Below are 18,563 nucleotides of genomic sequence, written 5' to 3'. Positions count from 1 at the left end.
GAAAAGGTTATAATTTTTGAAAATCTCCACATTTCCATTAATTAATTAATTAGTAAATTAATTAATTAATGTATCCTTCTTTGCTGGCTGCAACCGACTCTGTTGTGTTCACTGTGAAATACAAAGAAAATCCACAGCATTGCCCAGAGGATTAAGTGATTTTTTTTTTTTTGGATCCTTTTAAATGAAAAAAACATTTCAAAATGTTCACGATTTGCCTTCACACATTTATTGCTATGATGTGTTTTACTCTAAACAACTTTAATTTTACCTCTGGGCAACATTTTTCCAACACGACATGAAACCCAGTGGCTGTTTTGGGGCCACAAAGTCCCCGGCAGCTTGTCGTGTTGTGAGGTGTGTTAGGGGCAGCAGTCTTCCGCCCTCCAGCCCTTCGCCCTGGACTCCTTCACTTGTGCCGGTGATTTATTGTGTGTGCTCTGCCCCTTGTTCCACGCAGGCTGCCCTCAAGAAGTACCAGGTGGAGCACAAGAGCAAAGGGGAGAGTCTGGAGAAGTGCCAGGGCGAGCTGAAGAAGCTGCGCAGGAAGAGCCAGGGCAGCAAGAACCCGTCCAAGTACGGAGAGAAGGAGATGCAGGTGAGAGCTCGCCGGTGGCGGCGTTTTTTTTTATTTATTTTTTTATGCATTCATCAGAACTGCATTTGATTATCAAAATAGATGCCTGGGAAAAAGGTTTGCCTGCCTGGCTGCATGGCAGGTGATCTTTCAAAGCGTGGGAGACGCCGGACTGAAGGTTCTTGACGTCAGAGCAGCCCTCACCAGATGATTTAGAGATCACACACACACACACACACACACACACACACACACACACACACACACACACACACACACACACACAGTTTCTTTGGGATTCCACAGACGCACATTCTTAGAGGAATTGGAACATCCATCTTGACTACAGAGAATGGGAAAAAAATGTAACAAAGAGACGACCATGTAGAAGAAGAAGTAACAGGCCATTTTTAAATGGTGTCCTCTTCTTTATGGGTGAACAAAGAGTTGAAAATTTAGTTTACTCTGATCGCGTATCGACAGTCAGTTTTTTTTTTTTCACAGGTGATTAAGTCTAAATAGTCTGAGCGAGCTTCACGGCAAAATAACTTTCTTTGGCTTTTTGTTTTACATAAACAATCAGTTTCTGACTGTTGCTAGCTGCCCTTTAAAGTCCCAGAAGAAGAAGAAGTACCAAGAGAACACAGTGTTGGAGATACAAGTAGTTCAGATTTCATCAGCACTTGGTGACATTTTTCCTTTAAGAGAAAAACAAAGTGCTGCTTTAAATTCTTCTTCCTTCTTCCTGCTTTGAATGCAACAGTCAGAAGGTTTGTCCAGTCGCCTTTCCGTTTATTTAATGTATTTTTTTTCCCCCAATATTCTGAATGGCCCAATTTCGAATCGCTCTCCCAGATGGAAATGTGAAATAAATCCAAGTGATACAGGAAACGTTCCATCTGCCATGCTAGGTACATTCAGCTCCCTCTCTCTCACTTTGGCGAGTCTTCCTCTGGAGGCAGCCCAACCTGAAGCCGTAAAATATAAAAACACGCTGCATATTTATCATTCACGCTCCAGCAATAACGTAATTGTATGTGGAAGAACGAGGATCTGGAGAAATAAGCAGTCGCGAGCGGCTTCGTAACTCCTCCGGGGTACAGCGGCATGTGAAATCCAAAACGAAAGGACAAAATGGGAAGTGTTCTGTTGCAGCTTTGTGCACGTGGGCCGGAGCTTCATCAGTCTTGGTGCAAAATAATGACTTAATTCTTTGCAAAAGTAAATCGCATAATGGCGAGTGTGGGGGCGGAGGCAGCGGCGGTGGCGGTGCCCTGAGTGGGATGGCGAAAGAGTGGAGGTTTGATTCTGAGTTTGGCGTGCGTGCGTGTCTGCAAAAAAACAAAAACTCTGTGCATCCCGCACAAGGAAAAGGAAAATTAGTTAATTTTGGATGGAATTTGTGGGTGTGCTGAGCTCAGTCTATCGTATTTCGGCACATAGCAATCATCAGTGAGCGAGTCTTCAACATAAGTCAGCAAGAAGGAGCTGACGGCAGATTTTTTTCCCCAGGAGGATGTAGCACGAAGCCTACAGATTTCACAATAAAAGCCACCAGCAGAAGTTGATTCTCTCGTAATAGGAGGCTGAACAGTCAAGTTGTGCATCTGCTCGCATAAAAGCCTTCATATGTTGCTGTTTTCCCTTGCAGCCTCCCTTTGTTTCATGCAGAAGTTGATTTATTTATTTAGTCAGAAACCCATGGAAGACTTCCTACAGTGATAAATTGCAGTAAAGATCGACTGGTGCTGAGAGTTTGCGCTTTGAAATTGAAAAATCTTTCGACATAACCAGGAATCTGGAGCCCGACAAGCGTCTTATCGTCTTCTTTTCAGATAGTTTTAGTCCGGCTGATGGACTTTGTGCGTCGACAGCTTAGAAAATTGATTATTTGTCAGAGAGAGAGAGAACTGTTGCAGAGCAGGATGTGCTCCGGGTGCCGCCCCGTGCCCTTCCTTCCATAAATGGGCAATGTGCGCGAGAGCAGCTCAGGTAGAGTCTGATTCATACTTAATCAACCTCTCCAGACTCAACTTGTTCTTTTAAGTTTTCAATCCTTCTTCCGCTTTTCCGGCGGGGTGAAATCGACCGTGAAGCTCCTTCCACGAGGCATGTTATCGGTTAAAGCCAGTGTTGCTGTCAGAGAAAGAATAATGAAGCTTTGAAAAGAAAAAAAAAAGGGAGAAAAGAAATCTCTTCCGTTCCCGACGTCCTGGAGGGATGAGAGCTGCTCAGACTGAAGCTTGCAGAGTTTCTGCTAAACACCGATCGATCTCACCTCGGAATGGGATCGCGCTTTTCGAGATGGGCTCATTTTGGCTGGTGCGCAGTGTGGGGTGAAGCGCCCCCCACTGGCTGCTTGTGCAGATGCCTCCGCCTGGTGTCCGTGCCGGGGGGCCGGGTCGATGCGACCGTCCCGTCACTCCCAGTTTGTTCCACTGCGTCTCGAGGAGAAGCTCTTTGACGTCTGTCATTTGAAGCTGTTTAAGTTGATCGACGTGGTTGGCAGGCCGGGAGGGGCGAGGCGTTCGAGAACCCGAGCTGCAAAACCGTTGCTGGCGCCCAACTTGCGAGTTGACACACGTTCCAGTCTGACTGCCTCGCCCTAGGGTGAATCATCGGGACTCGCGCGGTGCAGCCGGGATGTGCAGGGATCGACACGCTAGGAGGTCATTTTAAAGGTGCAGTCAGTTCTTGGCAACGTCCAGTAGATGGCGCTTTCAACTGGACTCGGTGACTCGATTTAGACACCACTTAGCTTACTTTACAGGGGCAGGAGTCCAGCGTGTAGTCTGGCCTTTAATCTAACTCAGCTGCTATTGGCTCCAGTAGCCATGTGACCCTGAGGTCAGGAGAAGATGGAACATGGTTAGAAGCATACACACACACACAAACACACACACATACACACACACACAAACACACACATATGCATAAATGAACTGTTTGTTTGTTTTTACTTAAATGTATGATGTAATAGTAGCACAAATCCAAAAGGTCTTGGTCTTGTTAATGTGTATTTTAAATGGGCACTTGCATTTCATTACATGAAAGCATGCTGGATTCTAGGTCCAGAGTGATTTTCTTTTAATTCTGCAAAACATCCATGTTTTACATGCAAAATCAAGTAAGGGGGAAAAAAAACAAAACAAAAGCCAAACTAACTTTTTATCAAAACAGGAAACTGGAAACATTTCATTTGCACTTTATTACACACCACATTAGAGACGCTGCCGCAGCGTCTGGCTTCAATCAGGAATAATACATATGAATGTCATGCAGGAAGGCGGCGTTGGCTCCTCCCTCCTCCCTCCTCCATGTGACAACTCAATCGGGCCCATCTGCACAGAGCAGTGAGCTCATCAGGCTCCGGACTCATAACACGCAGTGCGATAGCTGCGGCGACGAGCAAAGGGGAAGGGAAAAAAAAAAAATCAATCTCCCTCTTCTCATTCTCAGCCCGCTCACTTCCCCCGATGGTATCGCCGCTGCGGGCGTGAAGAAGAGAGAAGTCAACCCGTCTCCGGCAGAGTTGTTTCCCCCCGGGGGCGTCGGCCGTCTCGGCCCCCCACCGCCCTCTTATAGAACGGCCTCGGCAACGACCGACCCCGGGCCTGTTTGTCGGGAGGTGTTTCAGTCGAGATTTAAAAAAAAAAGGAAAAAAAAAATCAGCTGAGCAAGTGGCGAGCTCGACGTTTCCTCCCCCTCGTCCACCTCCACCACCACTGTGTGTGTGTGTGTGTGTGTGTGTTTTTTCCTTTAAAGGCAGATGAGTTTTCCCTTTTTATCTCCTGCCTTTTCATCAAGAAGTAAAATATGTTTGGGTGCAGTGAGTCTGGCAGCGGCTGCAGATGATCGCTGCTCCCACGCTCCTTATCATCATCTCCTCCTCCTCCTCCTCTTCTTCCTCCTCCTCCACCCCCTCTTCCTTGTCACCCTCTCCTCCTCTTCATGCACCCCCCCCTCCCCCCCAGCTTCCTTGCCCCGTCTCATTAACGGCTAAAAAAGCCCCACTGCCAAAATGCTAATTTTGCTGCTTCAGCCGACCGAGGTGGAGTAGAGAGAGTGGCTCCTGTTCTAGATAAACTCCTCGTGCTGCTGCGCGGGTGGTTATTAGGAGCCGAGACGGAGGAGGCAGAGAAAAGATGGAGGTCAGGACTCGGCATTAATATCTCGCCGTGTTTGATCAGGCTTCCTTCAGTACGCTCTCGTATCTCCCTGAAAGCAGGGAGATTCCAACCTGGAGCAGCCGGTGCGCAAAAAAGTGGGGTTTGTGGTTGACGTGCAAGTGCAGTAGATAAGCAGCAATAACAACAACAACAACAACAACAACAACAACAACATGCGTGCGTGCGGCTTATCTGAGCAGGCGGCGTTGACGCAGGTGCGCTTTTCAGTTCCGCTCATGATGACGGGACGGCAACAGCAACTGAGCTGCTCGGCTCTGAAACGTACAGGGAAATACATCAGCAGTCAAAAGTTTGGACACACGCCTCTGATTTAATCGTTTTTCTGTCATTTTCATGACTATTTACATTGTATTTTGTCACTCAAGGCATCACAACTATGAATGAACACATTCATCCACATATCTTGCTCATATTTTTGATGTCTTCAGTATGTATCTACAGCGTAGTAAAGATAATGAAGAAACAGGTGTGTCCAAACTTTTGACTGGTGGTGTATATTCTTATTTTTCCTCAAGGTTCACATCATTGTGAATCCTGCCACTGTTGCACGTCACATGACCTAATTCTGTGGGCTAATTTTAACTTTTAGCTGACCAATCAAAATACAGATGTTGGGTTGACGTTTATAAGATTTATAAACTGGAATCATCAGACGCCTTCCTGTTACTTCCTGTTCACCTTCTTCGTCTACTTCCTGGGCTTCATGTTGCAGCTAGCAGCTGTTTCATTTCAACAAAGCTGGTTGGTTACAGAATCCGATACAATCGCGAGTCGGACATTAAAGACACATTTCTCGAGTTAGAATCTTCGACGCTGCGGCCGCCGGGCGAGGCCCAGAATGCTAATTCGTGCTTTGCATGTTCCAAAGGTGCCTTTCCCTCCATTACCGGCTCTGTGCTCACCGAAAACCGCATTAATAATTTGCATCAGGTTTCATTTATATTCATAATCTTTGCAGAACAAGTCGGTCCTGCTGCGAGGAAACCTGAGTTTGCTGCGACATAATGGTGTCTGCCGCTTGCCGGGGCCTCCCCTCCTGTGCTCTTTGTCTGCCCGTGACCTTTTTTAAAAGCGCTTTGAATTGTTCAGTCACGAATCGGCAGTGCCGGATTCCTCTGTGCCTCGTCGCAGCCTTTTTCGTGCACGCAGGGAGCAGGTCATTTGACAGACGCTCCCTGAGTTTTTGCTGCGGCGCCTGCGCCACATTTCACGCGCACTTCATGAAAACTGCCTCCGAGGGTTTGTTTTCGTCGTCGTTTAGCCGTCTGGAGTCCAATAAAGCTGGCTGGCTGGCTGGCTGGCTGGCTGGCTGGCTGGCTGCAGGGAAGCAGTGTGCTCTGGTGGTTGCCCAATGAAATACATCTGCACTTGGCGCGGCGACGCCGCAGGAAGTTGCATCTGGCTCGCACAGAGGAGCAAAACTTCATTAGCTGCTTCGAGAGTCATTGTGGGATTCTAAAGAGTAACTTTAAAGAGTAACTTTTTTATTTTCGTCTATGGGGAGAGGAAATCTCCCGGAGTTATTATTGCACCCACAGTTGCTTTGCTGCGTGCGGCTGAGGCTTTTGCGTTAAACTTCTCCTCTCTCTCTCTCTCTTTTTTTTTTTTTAACATCTATAACTTCTTAAAATAGTTTAGATTCCAGATGCGGGGAAACGTTTCTCACTGATGAGCTTCAAAGCGGCAGATTTCTCTGCGGGCCGAGTTCTAGCCAGTAAATAGGACCCCTTGACTGGTGGTGTACATTCTCACATGGCAGGTTTGCAGAACACCTGAAAGCCACTTCCTCCACCTGGAACTTCCCACTGCGAGCGTGTGTAGCCGCTGAACTCACAATTCCCTTTGACATTTCTCTCCCCCTACCCTTTTTTTTTTTATTATTATTAATTTCCCCCTGGGCGGATGTGTCAAGAGACCCCCACCTCCACGGTTCACCCCCTGCACACCCCCGTTGTTTGTTATTGTCCAGGATGTAGAGCGGATTAGTGGGTCTTGGTGAGCGTTTCCTCCTCCAAACGGCCGGATCTTTAATCTTAATTGCCTTTGGCCTGGCAGCACCCGGCGGGGAGGTGGAGAAAAAGAAAAAGAAAAAAAAAAACAAGCAGAGAAACTGAACAAAGCCCCCCCCACCCCAGACACACACACACACACACACACACACACACACAACTATTGCAGCCAAGGTGCACTCAGACCCTAATTGCTCCGGTGGCGCTAGGCGGATGATTGGCAGGACAAGAATGTGCTGCGGCAAGCGGCTCCGATCGAGTTGTAAAATCTCCGTAACGCTGAGGCTTTATTTGAATTCACACATCGCGTTTTTTTTAATTTATTTATTATTTTTCCATTTTTTGCTGCTCTTGTGCCAAAAGCTGACGTCTTCTGCTGTTGTTTTGTCTGTGGATGTTTCGGAACAGTTTGTGGAGACCATCAGCAGCAAGCAGACCGAGCTGGACACCTTCATCGCCGAGGGTTACAAGACGGCCCTGTCCGAGGAGCGCCGCAGGTACTGCTTCCTGGTGGACCGCCAGTGCGCCGTGGCCAAGAACAGCAGCGCCTACCATGGCAAGGTCAGTCCCAATGGCATGTTTAGCAGATGTTTTTGAGGAAGCCATAATTAAAGAATATATATATACATATGTGTGTGTGTGTGTGTGTGCATACGCACACACGTACACATATTTGTCTGCTTCAAGGTCGGTGAGTTTCTATTCATACATAAATTCCTCTGTTCCATATTATTATGCTAAACCGACACATTATGCTAAAACGTCCCATATTATGCGTTATACAAGGTTTTCTAACCGTGTGTGTCTCTGGTGACAACATGTGGATGGCAAAACTAACCATCGATTTGAGCAGAAAGCTAAATAGGGTCAGTCAGAAGAGTTTTTTCAGATAGCTGTAAACAGAGTGCTAAACATGTATTATTATTATTATTTTTTATTTTTTATTTTTTTGGGGCGGGGGGCTCAGAACATTCAGATTGTAATAGCTATAACATGGCAATATAAAAGTCTGGAGGAAGTGCATAAAGCGCACGCTTTTAATTTGAAATCACAGACCTGAAAGCCAAAGCCCAAATGTGAGTTTTATGCTCTGAAGTAATTGCAGTTTCCTTGATTAAGTTTGAGTAATTAGTCACATCAGTGGCTAATAGGACGTGGCCAGTTGCTAGTTAGTTAGCTAGTTCCACTCACCAGCCTATCAGCTGCTGTTGTTCTGCCCAATTTGCTCCAAACAAGAAATGAGAGCAGAGATTTTTGCTGATGCTCCCCAAACCCCTGCGCCTTACCTGTCATCTCTGTTGTACTTTAAAGAAACCAGCTCAGCCAAATAAAAGTGTGTAGTACATGCACGTTAGCTCCGACTGCTCGTAGGGAAAAAAATAAATAAATAAAAAATCATCAAGACTGCACACGGTTCCCGGCTGACAGGCTGAATCTGAGGCTGCAATCCATCATTGCACCTCAGGGCGACTGCCGGCTTTTTTCCCCCTCCCTGTGCAGGGAACTAGCGCCGTGCTCGTTAACTTCACTAAAAAAAAAAAAAAAAAAGCTCCAATAGAAAACTGCCGTCAATAGGCTGAAGTCTTAGATGGGAAGGAAAGATGGATAGACTGTAAATCTGCGAGCAATGAACGGGGAAGGAGTTGCAAATTGGTTTTCACGCTCTTCTGCAGAATAAAAGTTCCGCCGGCGAGCGAACCGACTCCTTCCTCCGTCGCGACGGAGACGCTGGAGGCATTTAGTGTGGCGGCGAACATGTCGTTATGCGCGTGTGAATGTGTGTGTCCGTGTGTCTGTATGTTTGTATGTGTGTGTGTGATACAAATGTCCAAATGTCCATTAGCCAAGAAACTGATATTCTTGGCTAATGGACTACATCAGTCTCCTGGGAGTGCTGGTGGGTGTGAACTGCCGGGCTGAGGAGGTGTGTGTGTGTGTGTGTGTGTGTGTGTGTGTGTGTGTGTGTGTGTGTGTGTGTGTGTGTGTGTGTGTGTGTGTGTGTGTGTGTGTGTGTGTGTGTGTGTGTTGTTGCCTCTTTTCTGTCCCTGCCGTGCAGTCAAGTCATTAATCAGGTGTTTGGGGGGGAGGTTGGGGGGGGGAGGGGGAGGGAGAGGGAGAGGGGGTCTGCGTGGGAAGAGTTCACCTTCAGCAAACTGAAGAACCCTCTCCCAGCGGGTTTGGCTGCCTGGTTGCCCGTGTTTGTGGTTTTTTTTTTGTGTGTATGTGTGTGTTTGTGCACGCGGGATCTGCAAAATGAAAAGCGAAATGCAGCGAGACAACTAGCACGTGCATGCGTTCCCTCCTCTCCTCTCCTCTCCTCTCCTCTCCTCTCCGCTCGCTCCGCCTGCGGAAGAACGGTCAAGATGCTGTTGTGGGCGGCGCCGTTGCGTGCCGGTCCGTCCCACGCCGGCGCCCACGCACAGCGTTGCCATAGCCGCGCAAAGGTCAGCGGTCGAGGGGGGGGGTTGGCGAACGCTTTGAGAAGCGTTTACTCGAGAACAAAGAGTGTTAACCAACCGATCGAATAACAGTTCTGAGTTGAAACCAGCGACGTCTGGGCCTGCAGTGGCGTTGCACTTAGTCCCAGCTGAATTAATGCACCTCATAATGGCAACAATACTGTCAAGAAATGATGATTTCAAGTCATTCGTCAAAAAAATGTTCATAAGTCTGCCAAAATTTCACCATGTCAGCAAATTTGTCCAATAGTTTGTACAATAAACTGTGCGTTGTTGCTGGTTCATGTACGAGTCCGAAGAGACTATTTATATGAATGAGAGGACTCAACAGAAACTGAACAAGAAGTCTGTCCGCCTCTCGTGATCCTCAGGCAGATTTCACAGAACACCAGCTAGCTGAAATATGATTGGATAAAAAACTCTACCGTAATATACAATGATGGAAGCAGTGCAACCAGGTGGATAATGTGACATGAAGAAAACACATTATGGAGAGTCACTTTATTATGGTGTTTAGTGGGAAAATGAGCTTTTCTCAGTATGTTTAGGGCCAGCAGAGAAGGCCTTGCTGGGCCAGACGGCCAACTGCTTGAGCGACCGGAGCATGTTCTGTGATATAAGCTCACGCACCCCGACCTTTGACCTCCACTCCAGGGCAAAGACCTCCTCACCCAGAAGATCCCGGTGTGGCAGCAGGCCTGCTCTGACCCCAACAAGCTGCCCGAGAGGGCCATGCTGCTGGCCCAGCAGATGGGCTCGGCCGCCCTGGGGGGCACCAGCCCCCTGCACTCCTCCAAGTCCAACCTGGTCATCTCCGACCCCATCCCCGGGGCCCAGCCCCTCCCCGTGCCGCCGGAGCTGGCCGTCTTCATGGGCAGCGGCCTGGGACACCCAGCGGTGAGTTTCAGCGGACGTTGTGTCATCCGCAGTTCTCTCCGCCACCGCGCACCAACCCAGACACGTCTGTGGCTCAAAGATTGAACAAAAAGTGCTTTAAAATGTTCAAACTTGGTACAGAATGTTGACAAAGGCCATAAAGTTCAGGCAGTCGGGCCTTTGTGAAGTCAGCAGCTGCGTTTCCATTCCCCCCTAGAACTGCGCAAAACCTAAATACCGTGATAAAAGAATTGTCCATGGAAACGCCTAAACTTTGAAACGTGTTGTTAGGAGGACGTAAACAACGTCCGCGAAACACAGTGTTTTCTGAATCATACACTTGTTTTCTTGATTTTGTGTTTATTCGTCACTTCCTGGTGCTGGAAATTCTTTTTGGGCCATTGCAGCCCGGTGTTATATCACTGCTGTAGTCCCAGTGAGTCCCACCACCGCAGAACCATCCAGGAGCGCCGCACTGTCTTCTCGCTCTGACATCCTTTCAATCTCCGGGGGGGGGGGAAATCCCTTGTATTCCAGAGGCTGATGGGCCCCGACGGCATGTCCATGGTGAACGGGACAACGGGGGTCCACGGTGAGGAGTACTGGACGGACGGAGGCAACATGTCCCAGGTCAGGCCTTCGTCCCCACAGGCCCAGGCGCAGGGCCCGTCCCAGGCGCAGCCCCAGAGACAGGTCAGCGACGTCTACTCCAACACCCTCCCCGTGCGCAGGCCTGCCCCCGCCAAGAACAAGAACCCAGTGGGTAAGAGCCCCCGACGGTGGTCCAAATCCAAGAGCGCCGGAACCTCTGTGTCTCAGCAGGGAAACTGGGATCTGGTTCTCCGACCGCCGGCCGCATCCAAGAACTAAGAAGCAGATATTTGATTTGAGATGTTAACACGGCCTGGAAGACCATCTCCATTCTTACTCCTTCATGCAGACTGCAGCTGCGTTGCCTTTGCAGTTTTTCGCAAAGTAAAAGCAACATTTCTTAATAAGTTAGACAGTTCCTGTAGGGCAGTACGTCACGTTCTGCTGCGGTTCTTCTCATCCATGTTTGGTTGTGGATGAAGCCATGGTGGGAATTTCCCCCCTCGACTCTTCACAGCAGTTCACACCTGCAGAACTTCAAGTGGTGTCTCCGTGTCCCCATAGACAGCCATCAGAATGCACGGGCTGAACGGATCCGCTGACCTTGTCTCTTTTCTTTGTGCAAAGGAGAAACGAGGACCCTGCCCAGGTCCAGCTCCATGGCGGCGGGCCTGGAGAAGAACGGGCGCTCCCGCGTGCAGGCCATCTTCTCGCACGCCGCCGGCGACAACGGCACGCTGCTCAGCTTCTCCGAGGGCGACGTCATCACCCTGCTGGTGCCGGAGGCGCGTGACGGCTGGCACTACGGCGAGAACGAAAAGAACAAGATGTGAGGGCTTTTACGTTCATCTTCTTCTTCTTCATCTGCTTCTTCTTCTTCTTCTTCTTCTTCTGCTGCTGCTGCTTTCAGCCAGGTCAACGGCCCCGGCTGAAACCGCGAAAATGCCAAAGTTGAGCCTCTCTCTTGCCTCTCGTTCCCAGGCGCGGCTGGTTCCCGTTCTCCTACACGCGCGTGCTGCCCGAGAGCGACAGCGAGAAGCTCAAAGTGAAGTACGTAGCTCCCACCCCTCACAGCACAACCTTCCCACCCCTCTTACTGACCCCTGCCCGACCCCCGTGTCGCCCCCGTCCCTCCCCAGCCTGCACCACGGCAAGAGCAGCAGCACGGGCAACCTGCTGGAGAACGACGGCTCGCTGCCCACACCCGACTACGGCCTGACCGCCCGGCTGCTGGCACAGAGCCTGGCGCAGAGCCGCCCGCGGCCCTACAGCATGGCAGGCTTCGGCACGCAGGTGCGTCCGGGCTTTTAGACGCCCGCCACACAACAACACGCAAACACTTGTTACTCGAGCTCCCGCCGCATGTAAACCGCCATCTGCCTCGTGTTGTTTAATGGGATGTGAGTAATCCTGCAGCAACTGGAGCGAGGGGAGGGGATGTTTTTTGAGCGAGTGTCAGCTGCCACCCAGTGGTTGTTTTTGAGTACTGCAGGCGAAACGCATGAAATCTGATATATATTTTTTTTTGGGGGGGGCTCTCCAGAACGCTATTGAGGATTACGACGGCCGCTTTGCCACAAGGTAAGTGACTTTTCTGCCCCGCAACATTAATTATGATAGACATGACTGACTGATGCCATTTTTGCTGTACAATTTCTGAAGATGTGAGAAAAAAAAAATAACCTTGCTCTTTACGTGCTCTAAACACTGTGAAATGTGAAATGTTGCAGCACCAAACAAATGTATAATAGGACTTAAGGATAAAAAAAAATAAAAAAAGTATAGGATTATATTGATTTAAAAAAACAAACAAACCACAAAGTTTCACACAATATTTCAAAATACATAAAGTAGAACAATCATTCTAGACTATTATATTTTATGCGACATCACTTTAAATAAAATTTTGATCAATCCAGCCAGGGTTAATCAAAGCCGTTGATTTACGTCCTTTGTTCAGAGCAATAGACAAAAAAATGCACGATGCTGCTTAAAATAAATCTAAAATTAAGTTGAATGATTGAAGTTGGCAAAGACTTTGCAGTAAATAACCTATGGTGTTTTTTGTTTTTTTTTACATTTCCGCCTGTTAACAACTTAATTAACTGAAAAAGGCTTTGCAAAACGTAGTCAATACAATACAATACAAATACTTCCCGTTTGCTTTTGAAATTAAAATAAATAAATAATGGAAACAGACGTAGTTGGAAGCAGCCTCTCCCTCTCTTTATTATCAGTGCCAGTTAATCCCGTCAAATCCTCGCTGACTCACCAGGCCAGTGTGAGATTTAGGGTTTTAGGAACGACTGCCGCGTCTGTTTCTGTCCAATCAGGGAGCACATCCTTTTGTTCATGTATATAAATGTGTGAGAAATGTAGTGTGTGTGTGTGTGTGTGTGTGTGTGTGTGTGTGTGTGTTGTGTGAGCGCGCGCGTGCGGTTGCGGTGGTGGTGGTGGTGTTTGCACTCCTCGTTGTGACAGTAGTCGTCTTGCTGACTTCATCCCAGTCACCGCCGCCCGCCCGTCAGCCTCGGGGGGCTCCAGGCTGTTTTACGCACTCGTCTGCTCTGAATGTCTGTATTGTCGCGTCGTTTAATTATTAGCCAGTTATTCTGGGACAGCGCTGTTCTGCAGGGTGTACTCACCCCCTCCCCCCCCCGACAGACTGAAACTAACACAGCATCAATCCAACGAAGGAGATGACTTGATTTCCTCATCAACGACAACGAGAACTACATCTCGGCTGCGGGGGAAATTTTTCCGAACAAACGAAACGAGCAAAAACCAACGCACCGCCGAGTGCGACCAACACCAAACGGATTCCCGCGAGTCCGACCAGTTGATGAGGGAATTTGAAAGTCTAATCTTCCTGATCACGGCAGGTGTGTTTGGAGTTGTAGCTGCAGGTGGGGGCGGGGCACAGCTTATCCCCGCCCTTCGGCTACACCTTCTCCTCAACTCCACCGCGCCTCCTTGTTGCCTGTCTTTGTCTTTCTCCATTTCTCTCTGAGTGTGTCCGACCTGGCAAGCTTCCTTCTCTCTTTGTTCCACAGTGACAGCCCTGATGGCAAATTGATTTCGACTGTGTGAGAACAGACACACAGTCACAGACACAGACAGCTCCGGATAGCACAGGGGCCTCTTCCTCACCCCCTCCCCCAACCTCCTCTTAGCCTCCTACCTGTCCACTTGTCTACTCCTCTTCCTCCTCCTCCTCTGCCTCCACACACACCCATTCTCCGAGTGGAAGAGGCCAGTTTCATCCCTCCTTTCTGTCCTCTCTTCCTCCCCGGGTCCTTCCTCTCTCCTTCCTCGCGTCCGTCCCTGGGTGCTGCTGCTGCTGGTGCTGGTGTGGACAGTAGCGGTTGGTGGGTGGAGGATTGCGTTGAGCAGGAGAGCCAGAGCGGGGTCTTCCTGCTTGGCATGCATCGATACGGACTCTGAATACGATCTGAATCTCTCTCTCTCTCACTCTCTCTCTGATCGCGGTCCACCGTCGCGGACCGACAAGAGACTGCCTTTGCTACTGCTCGTCTCTTCATGCATGTACATGGTTGTGTCATTTTCTTTTGTCAAATTTGAAAAAAAAAAAAAAATTAATTAAAAAAGACATGTTCATGTACTGTACAAGTGCCAAAAGACTCCTTAACATCATTGTATTCAAGCTGCCGGCTTGAATGGCCTTCTGAAAAGCACACGTGGGCCAAGTGTAACCCAGCTCCCACCCAAACACACACGCAGACACACACACACACACACTCACACACACTCACACATGTTAAAAAAAAAAACAAACTATAAGCTCTGTTCAAAAATAAGGCTGTGCAGCAGATTTCTGTGTTCTTGTTCCCGAGAAATCCTGTAGGTCGCGCTGTGCTTCCCTGTGTCAGTGCTAGACTTGATTTCCAGTCCCGGGGGATGTGTGTGTGTCTGACTTGCCTTACTTTGCTTTTCTTATCTTTTTCTTTTTCCTTTTTCTTATAAAGACTTATTTTACGTGCGATGAAGCAAAACTCTTCAGACTGCGCTTTGGTAATATACAGTATATATCTCTATAAATGAATTATTTGCGTCAGTCCACCGAAATGCACCGCGTTCTGGCTGTTTGCAGAAACATGTTTTCATTTTTTTTTTTTTTTCAAAGAGGAAAGGAAGTTTCAGTTTCAACCTTTCTTCCCAAAAAGAGAACGCAACTCACTTGATTTACCGTCATTTCCTGGCAAACTAAAATGCCTCGCTCCGATGTGACCTTCAGTTTGTCTTTTCTTTTTTTTTCTCCCTGAAGCCACCATGCGTGTGAACGGGCCGATGATCTTCTGTTCATGGATAATAGCTGTGATCTGGTTCTTTGAGTTCAATTACAACCACGGCTTTCTGCTGAGCTCAGTGTTTTTTATGATTGTACTCCCTAAGTGGCTCTGTAGTTGTTTTTCTTTAATTGTTTTTTTCTTTAATTGGTCTTTTTATTTTTGGCAAATTATTGTCCTTGTTGTACAAAAAGAAAAAAGAAAACTCCATAAATAATGAGAAACTACGCGTTAGTTCAAGTGTTTATCTTATGCATGCTGTGGCGGGAAACCAGAAGAAATGTGATCCTGAACATTGACCTTGAATGTATGGTGACTTTTTACAAAGGTATTCTAAATAAAACATATCTCTATATATTAATAAACAGTCTGGTCTGACGAGAACTCTGTTCCTTCAGCGGCAATGAAGTTTCAATTTGTACCAGACCTTCACAAGACATGCCTTCAATTATAATCATTTTTTTTTAATTAGATGGCTTTTTTGGTTTCAAGAGAGTGTAGTAACTCCTTGCAAGTGTTTTGGTTACATGCACTGTGTCTACAATGACCAACTCTAGTCATCTAAAAGGCATCTAGAGGTGACATTTGCTAACAACATGCTAGCATTGCCAGCATGACGCAAATGGGATTTGTTGTCCCAATTAAGGGACATTTGAGGCTGTCAGCAATGTATAAATATCCAACTTTTTTCTTTTTTTTTTTTTCCAATTCGGCAACATAAGTAACACATTTCCCTAAAAATGAATTTGTTCTGCATCTATTTTATTTTTTGCATCATGTCGATCAGCATGCCGCCTACCCCCCCTCCCTCCCAGTAACACCCATAGCATATGTGCTGCCGTGCCTGTTCGTCCGTGTGTGTGTGTGCGTGCGCGCGCGCGCCCGAGTGCGTGTGTGGTGATGTTTGGTGGTTTTGTGAACAGTATTTACATTGTGATTACCTGCACTGGAACTGCCTGCTGGTCTTTTATGATTATTTTTTTTCCTGGTTGCATTTGAGATTATTTTTTCTGCTTTAAAGTTGTGTTTGGGGGGGGGGGGGGTTCTGGGCGACACATCACTCATCTGAATAGTTGCCTGTTGGTCGCAATACATTTCCTCAGTTTAGCAAACAAAACAAAACAAAACAAAAAAACAATCGCGCACGTTGTTTATGGCATGAAGAGCATGAAGTGTGTTACCTCTACTATCCATCCATTGTTGTTCTGGTGAAACGTTCTTATTATCAGCCGTCAGTATGTTCATCTTGCACCAGACTAACAAAAAAAAAAAAGAGAGAATGTGAGTCATGCATGTTTTGATCGATGAGCCGTTCAAACCCAAAGGTTCTCTTTACCTTCCAGTTTGGGTCCAGAATTGTCCCGCTTCTGAGCGAACAGGACCTCCGTAAGTCTCTGGTCTCCATCGCCTTCCTTGGCCAGCCAATCACCTTTAATCTCCTCTCTCTCTCGCTGCCTGCTTCTCTGTGCTCTCATTGGCTGTTCTGGCTGCAGATGGGATGCTGGGAAACACAGGCCTTTTTAAAAAGCTCCTTTGGCTTACCTGGACGTGGCATAATGTCCCTCAAAAGGCTCATTCTGTCGCCATCTGAAACTTATTCATGGCTCTTACCAGCAGACAAGTAATTCAGAGACGCACGGCTTGCTGCAGCCTTCACAGGAAGACAGCAGGGGGCGCGGTTGTGCTGTCACACTGGACAGTCTGATGCAAACGCACCTCTCCTGGGGGGGGAAAAAATAAAAAAAATTAAAAAAAAAAAGCTGCAGGAAAATACATGTTTGGATGAATGATTTCAATTACTGGTCTGCTCGTAAGAAAACTATCAGCAAGTTTCCAAATCTGTCAATCCAGCAGGTCCTTAATGTTTGCCCAAACACACTAAATCTAAATCTATTTTATGTTAACATCACAAAATCGCACACATTTATAAAAACACTAACCCTGCATGCGTTGGTCCTGCATGCCCTTCGCAGACTTCTCTCACAACACGCTTGCCGAAACTCACAGTAGGTACCCACCCGACTGCTCTGCCATGAAGGGAGGGAGGGACATTTCTTTGGGTCTGACCTCCTTTTTTTCTCTGTGCTCCGCCCTTCGAGGTCCGCCAAACTCTCATTGTGCCCCCCTCTGTCCCGCCCCTCCTTTGCCCGCAGTGACCGTTCCCTGGAGGTCTACCTCCGCCCCGCCTTCATCGACGACCGATCTGCGCCCATCTTCTACTAGCGTCCTGCCCCGCACCCGCCGTCCACCTGTGGGGCCCCCTCGCCCCGTTTTTTTTTCCTTCTGATGGGGTGAAAAAGTGTAAATACTGCCAAGATTCAAAGTAGTGTGAGGTCGTCATAGGAGGGCCCAAGAGTGTGAGTGGATTGTGTGCGTGTGTGTGTACTGGCTCGACCTTTTGACTCGTCACAATCGCTTCAGTAGCCTATTTGACTTTATAATTTCTCTAAGTTTATTAGACGCTGCCGGTTGTGGATAAGGTTTGGCTGGTAAGTTTTTACAGGTAACGCCGTCAACATTCTTCTTATTATTTATCTACTTCTATACAGTGTAAATTTGATTTTGAGGATCGTTTAATGCCTCGTGAGCAGTTGCGATGATGGTGAACTTTAAAAGGGCCGGTGGCAGCCTTCATTGCAACGCTGTCGCCAGAAGCGCTGGCAAGTCGACGGGAGAGAGTAGCTAGCATAGCGTAGCACCAGTGTCGAGCAAATTGTAACTATGCTTTGCTAAGCCCTATATTTACTAGTGATGATACAGTATGCCCATGTTTTCCATGTGGGGATCTGTGCCTTCTACTAAACTATGTGCTTTCTCAATCATTCTCAGTTCAACGTGTATTTTTTTTTTTTTTGATATTTCTAATATATGTTTAAGTTTTGTTTGTTATTTCATCTTATTCAGTTTTAGAAAGCTGTAGTACAGTACATTTGCAACTCCACCATAGTGGATTGCCCTTTTCTTTTCTGCTCCTTTAAATTCAAGTTTTGTTTTGTTTTCAAGTTAAGTGCAGAGCGCATGACAATACTGGGTCTTTCTTCACGCTGAGCATTAAGGGAGTGGTAACCTGTCTGCTAAGGCACAGTATTATGGCTTGTAATCATGGATTCTCAGTATTTTCCACTCCCCTTGGAGAGGTTTTTTTTGTCTGACGGGTCCTGATAGCCTTCAGATTGCGTTTGTGATGGAAATGGCAGAAATGTCAAATAATGGGTGTGAGAATGAGTTGAAATGCCTGTGCTTGAAGTGTGAAATGTACTTTTTCCAAGGGGTGAGACCTTGACACTGAGTGATTTATGATGAGACTTTACTGCAGAGCTCTTTGGGAGGCAAACAGTTTCAAACATTTTGTGTTTTTTCTTTTTTTTTTGTTTTAATAAATCTAGGTTCACTTGTTTATTTCTCACTTTTGTTTGTATTATATATGAACTGTACAGAAAGTGCATATAAATTTATCAAAATAATAAATGTGCACAAAAGTTACGTCGTTGGTTCTCTTTTGTGTTTTTTTTTCTCTCGTCTTTTTGGTCTGTAGTGCCTCGTCCTTTGCAGAA

At 47.2% G+C, this 18,563-nt stretch overlaps 1 protein-coding gene across 6 annotated transcripts in view; it reads left to right on the top strand.

The window, feature by feature from the left end:
• LOC142887035 (BAR/IMD domain-containing adapter protein 2-like) overlaps window positions 1-18,493 on the top strand; it is a 224,197-nt gene extending 205,704 nt beyond the window's left edge. For 2 of the 6 annotated variants that reach the window (XM_076024363.1, XM_076024358.1), the window contains 9 exons: window positions 461-598; window positions 7,185-7,337; window positions 9,890-10,132; window positions 10,649-10,874; window positions 11,330-11,531; window positions 11,684-11,752; window positions 11,842-11,995; window positions 12,246-12,283; window positions 14,062-14,279. In XM_076024363.1, coding sequence (XP_075880478.1) covers window positions 461-598; window positions 7,185-7,337; window positions 9,890-10,132; window positions 10,649-10,874; window positions 11,330-11,531; window positions 11,684-11,752; window positions 11,842-11,995; window positions 12,246-12,283; window positions 14,062-14,146 — 1,308 coding nt within the window. In that variant the 3' untranslated portion in view covers window positions 14,147-14,279. The other 4 variants (XM_076024362.1, XM_076024359.1, XM_076024360.1 and 1 more) reach the window with 4 other exon arrangements.
• The last annotated feature ends 70 nt before the right edge of the window (window positions 18,494-18,563 follow it).

Source organism: Nelusetta ayraudi, unplaced genomic scaffold (assembly GCF_046127955.1).
Source record: "Nelusetta ayraudi isolate G7.1 ecotype Tasmania unplaced genomic scaffold, CSIRO-AGI_Nayr_v1 ptg000016l, whole genome shotgun sequence".
NCBI lineage: Eukaryota > Metazoa > Chordata > Actinopteri > Tetraodontiformes > Monacanthidae > Nelusetta > Nelusetta ayraudi.
Note: the sequence above shows the minus strand (reverse complement) of the source record. Positions and strands in the feature narration are given on the sequence as shown.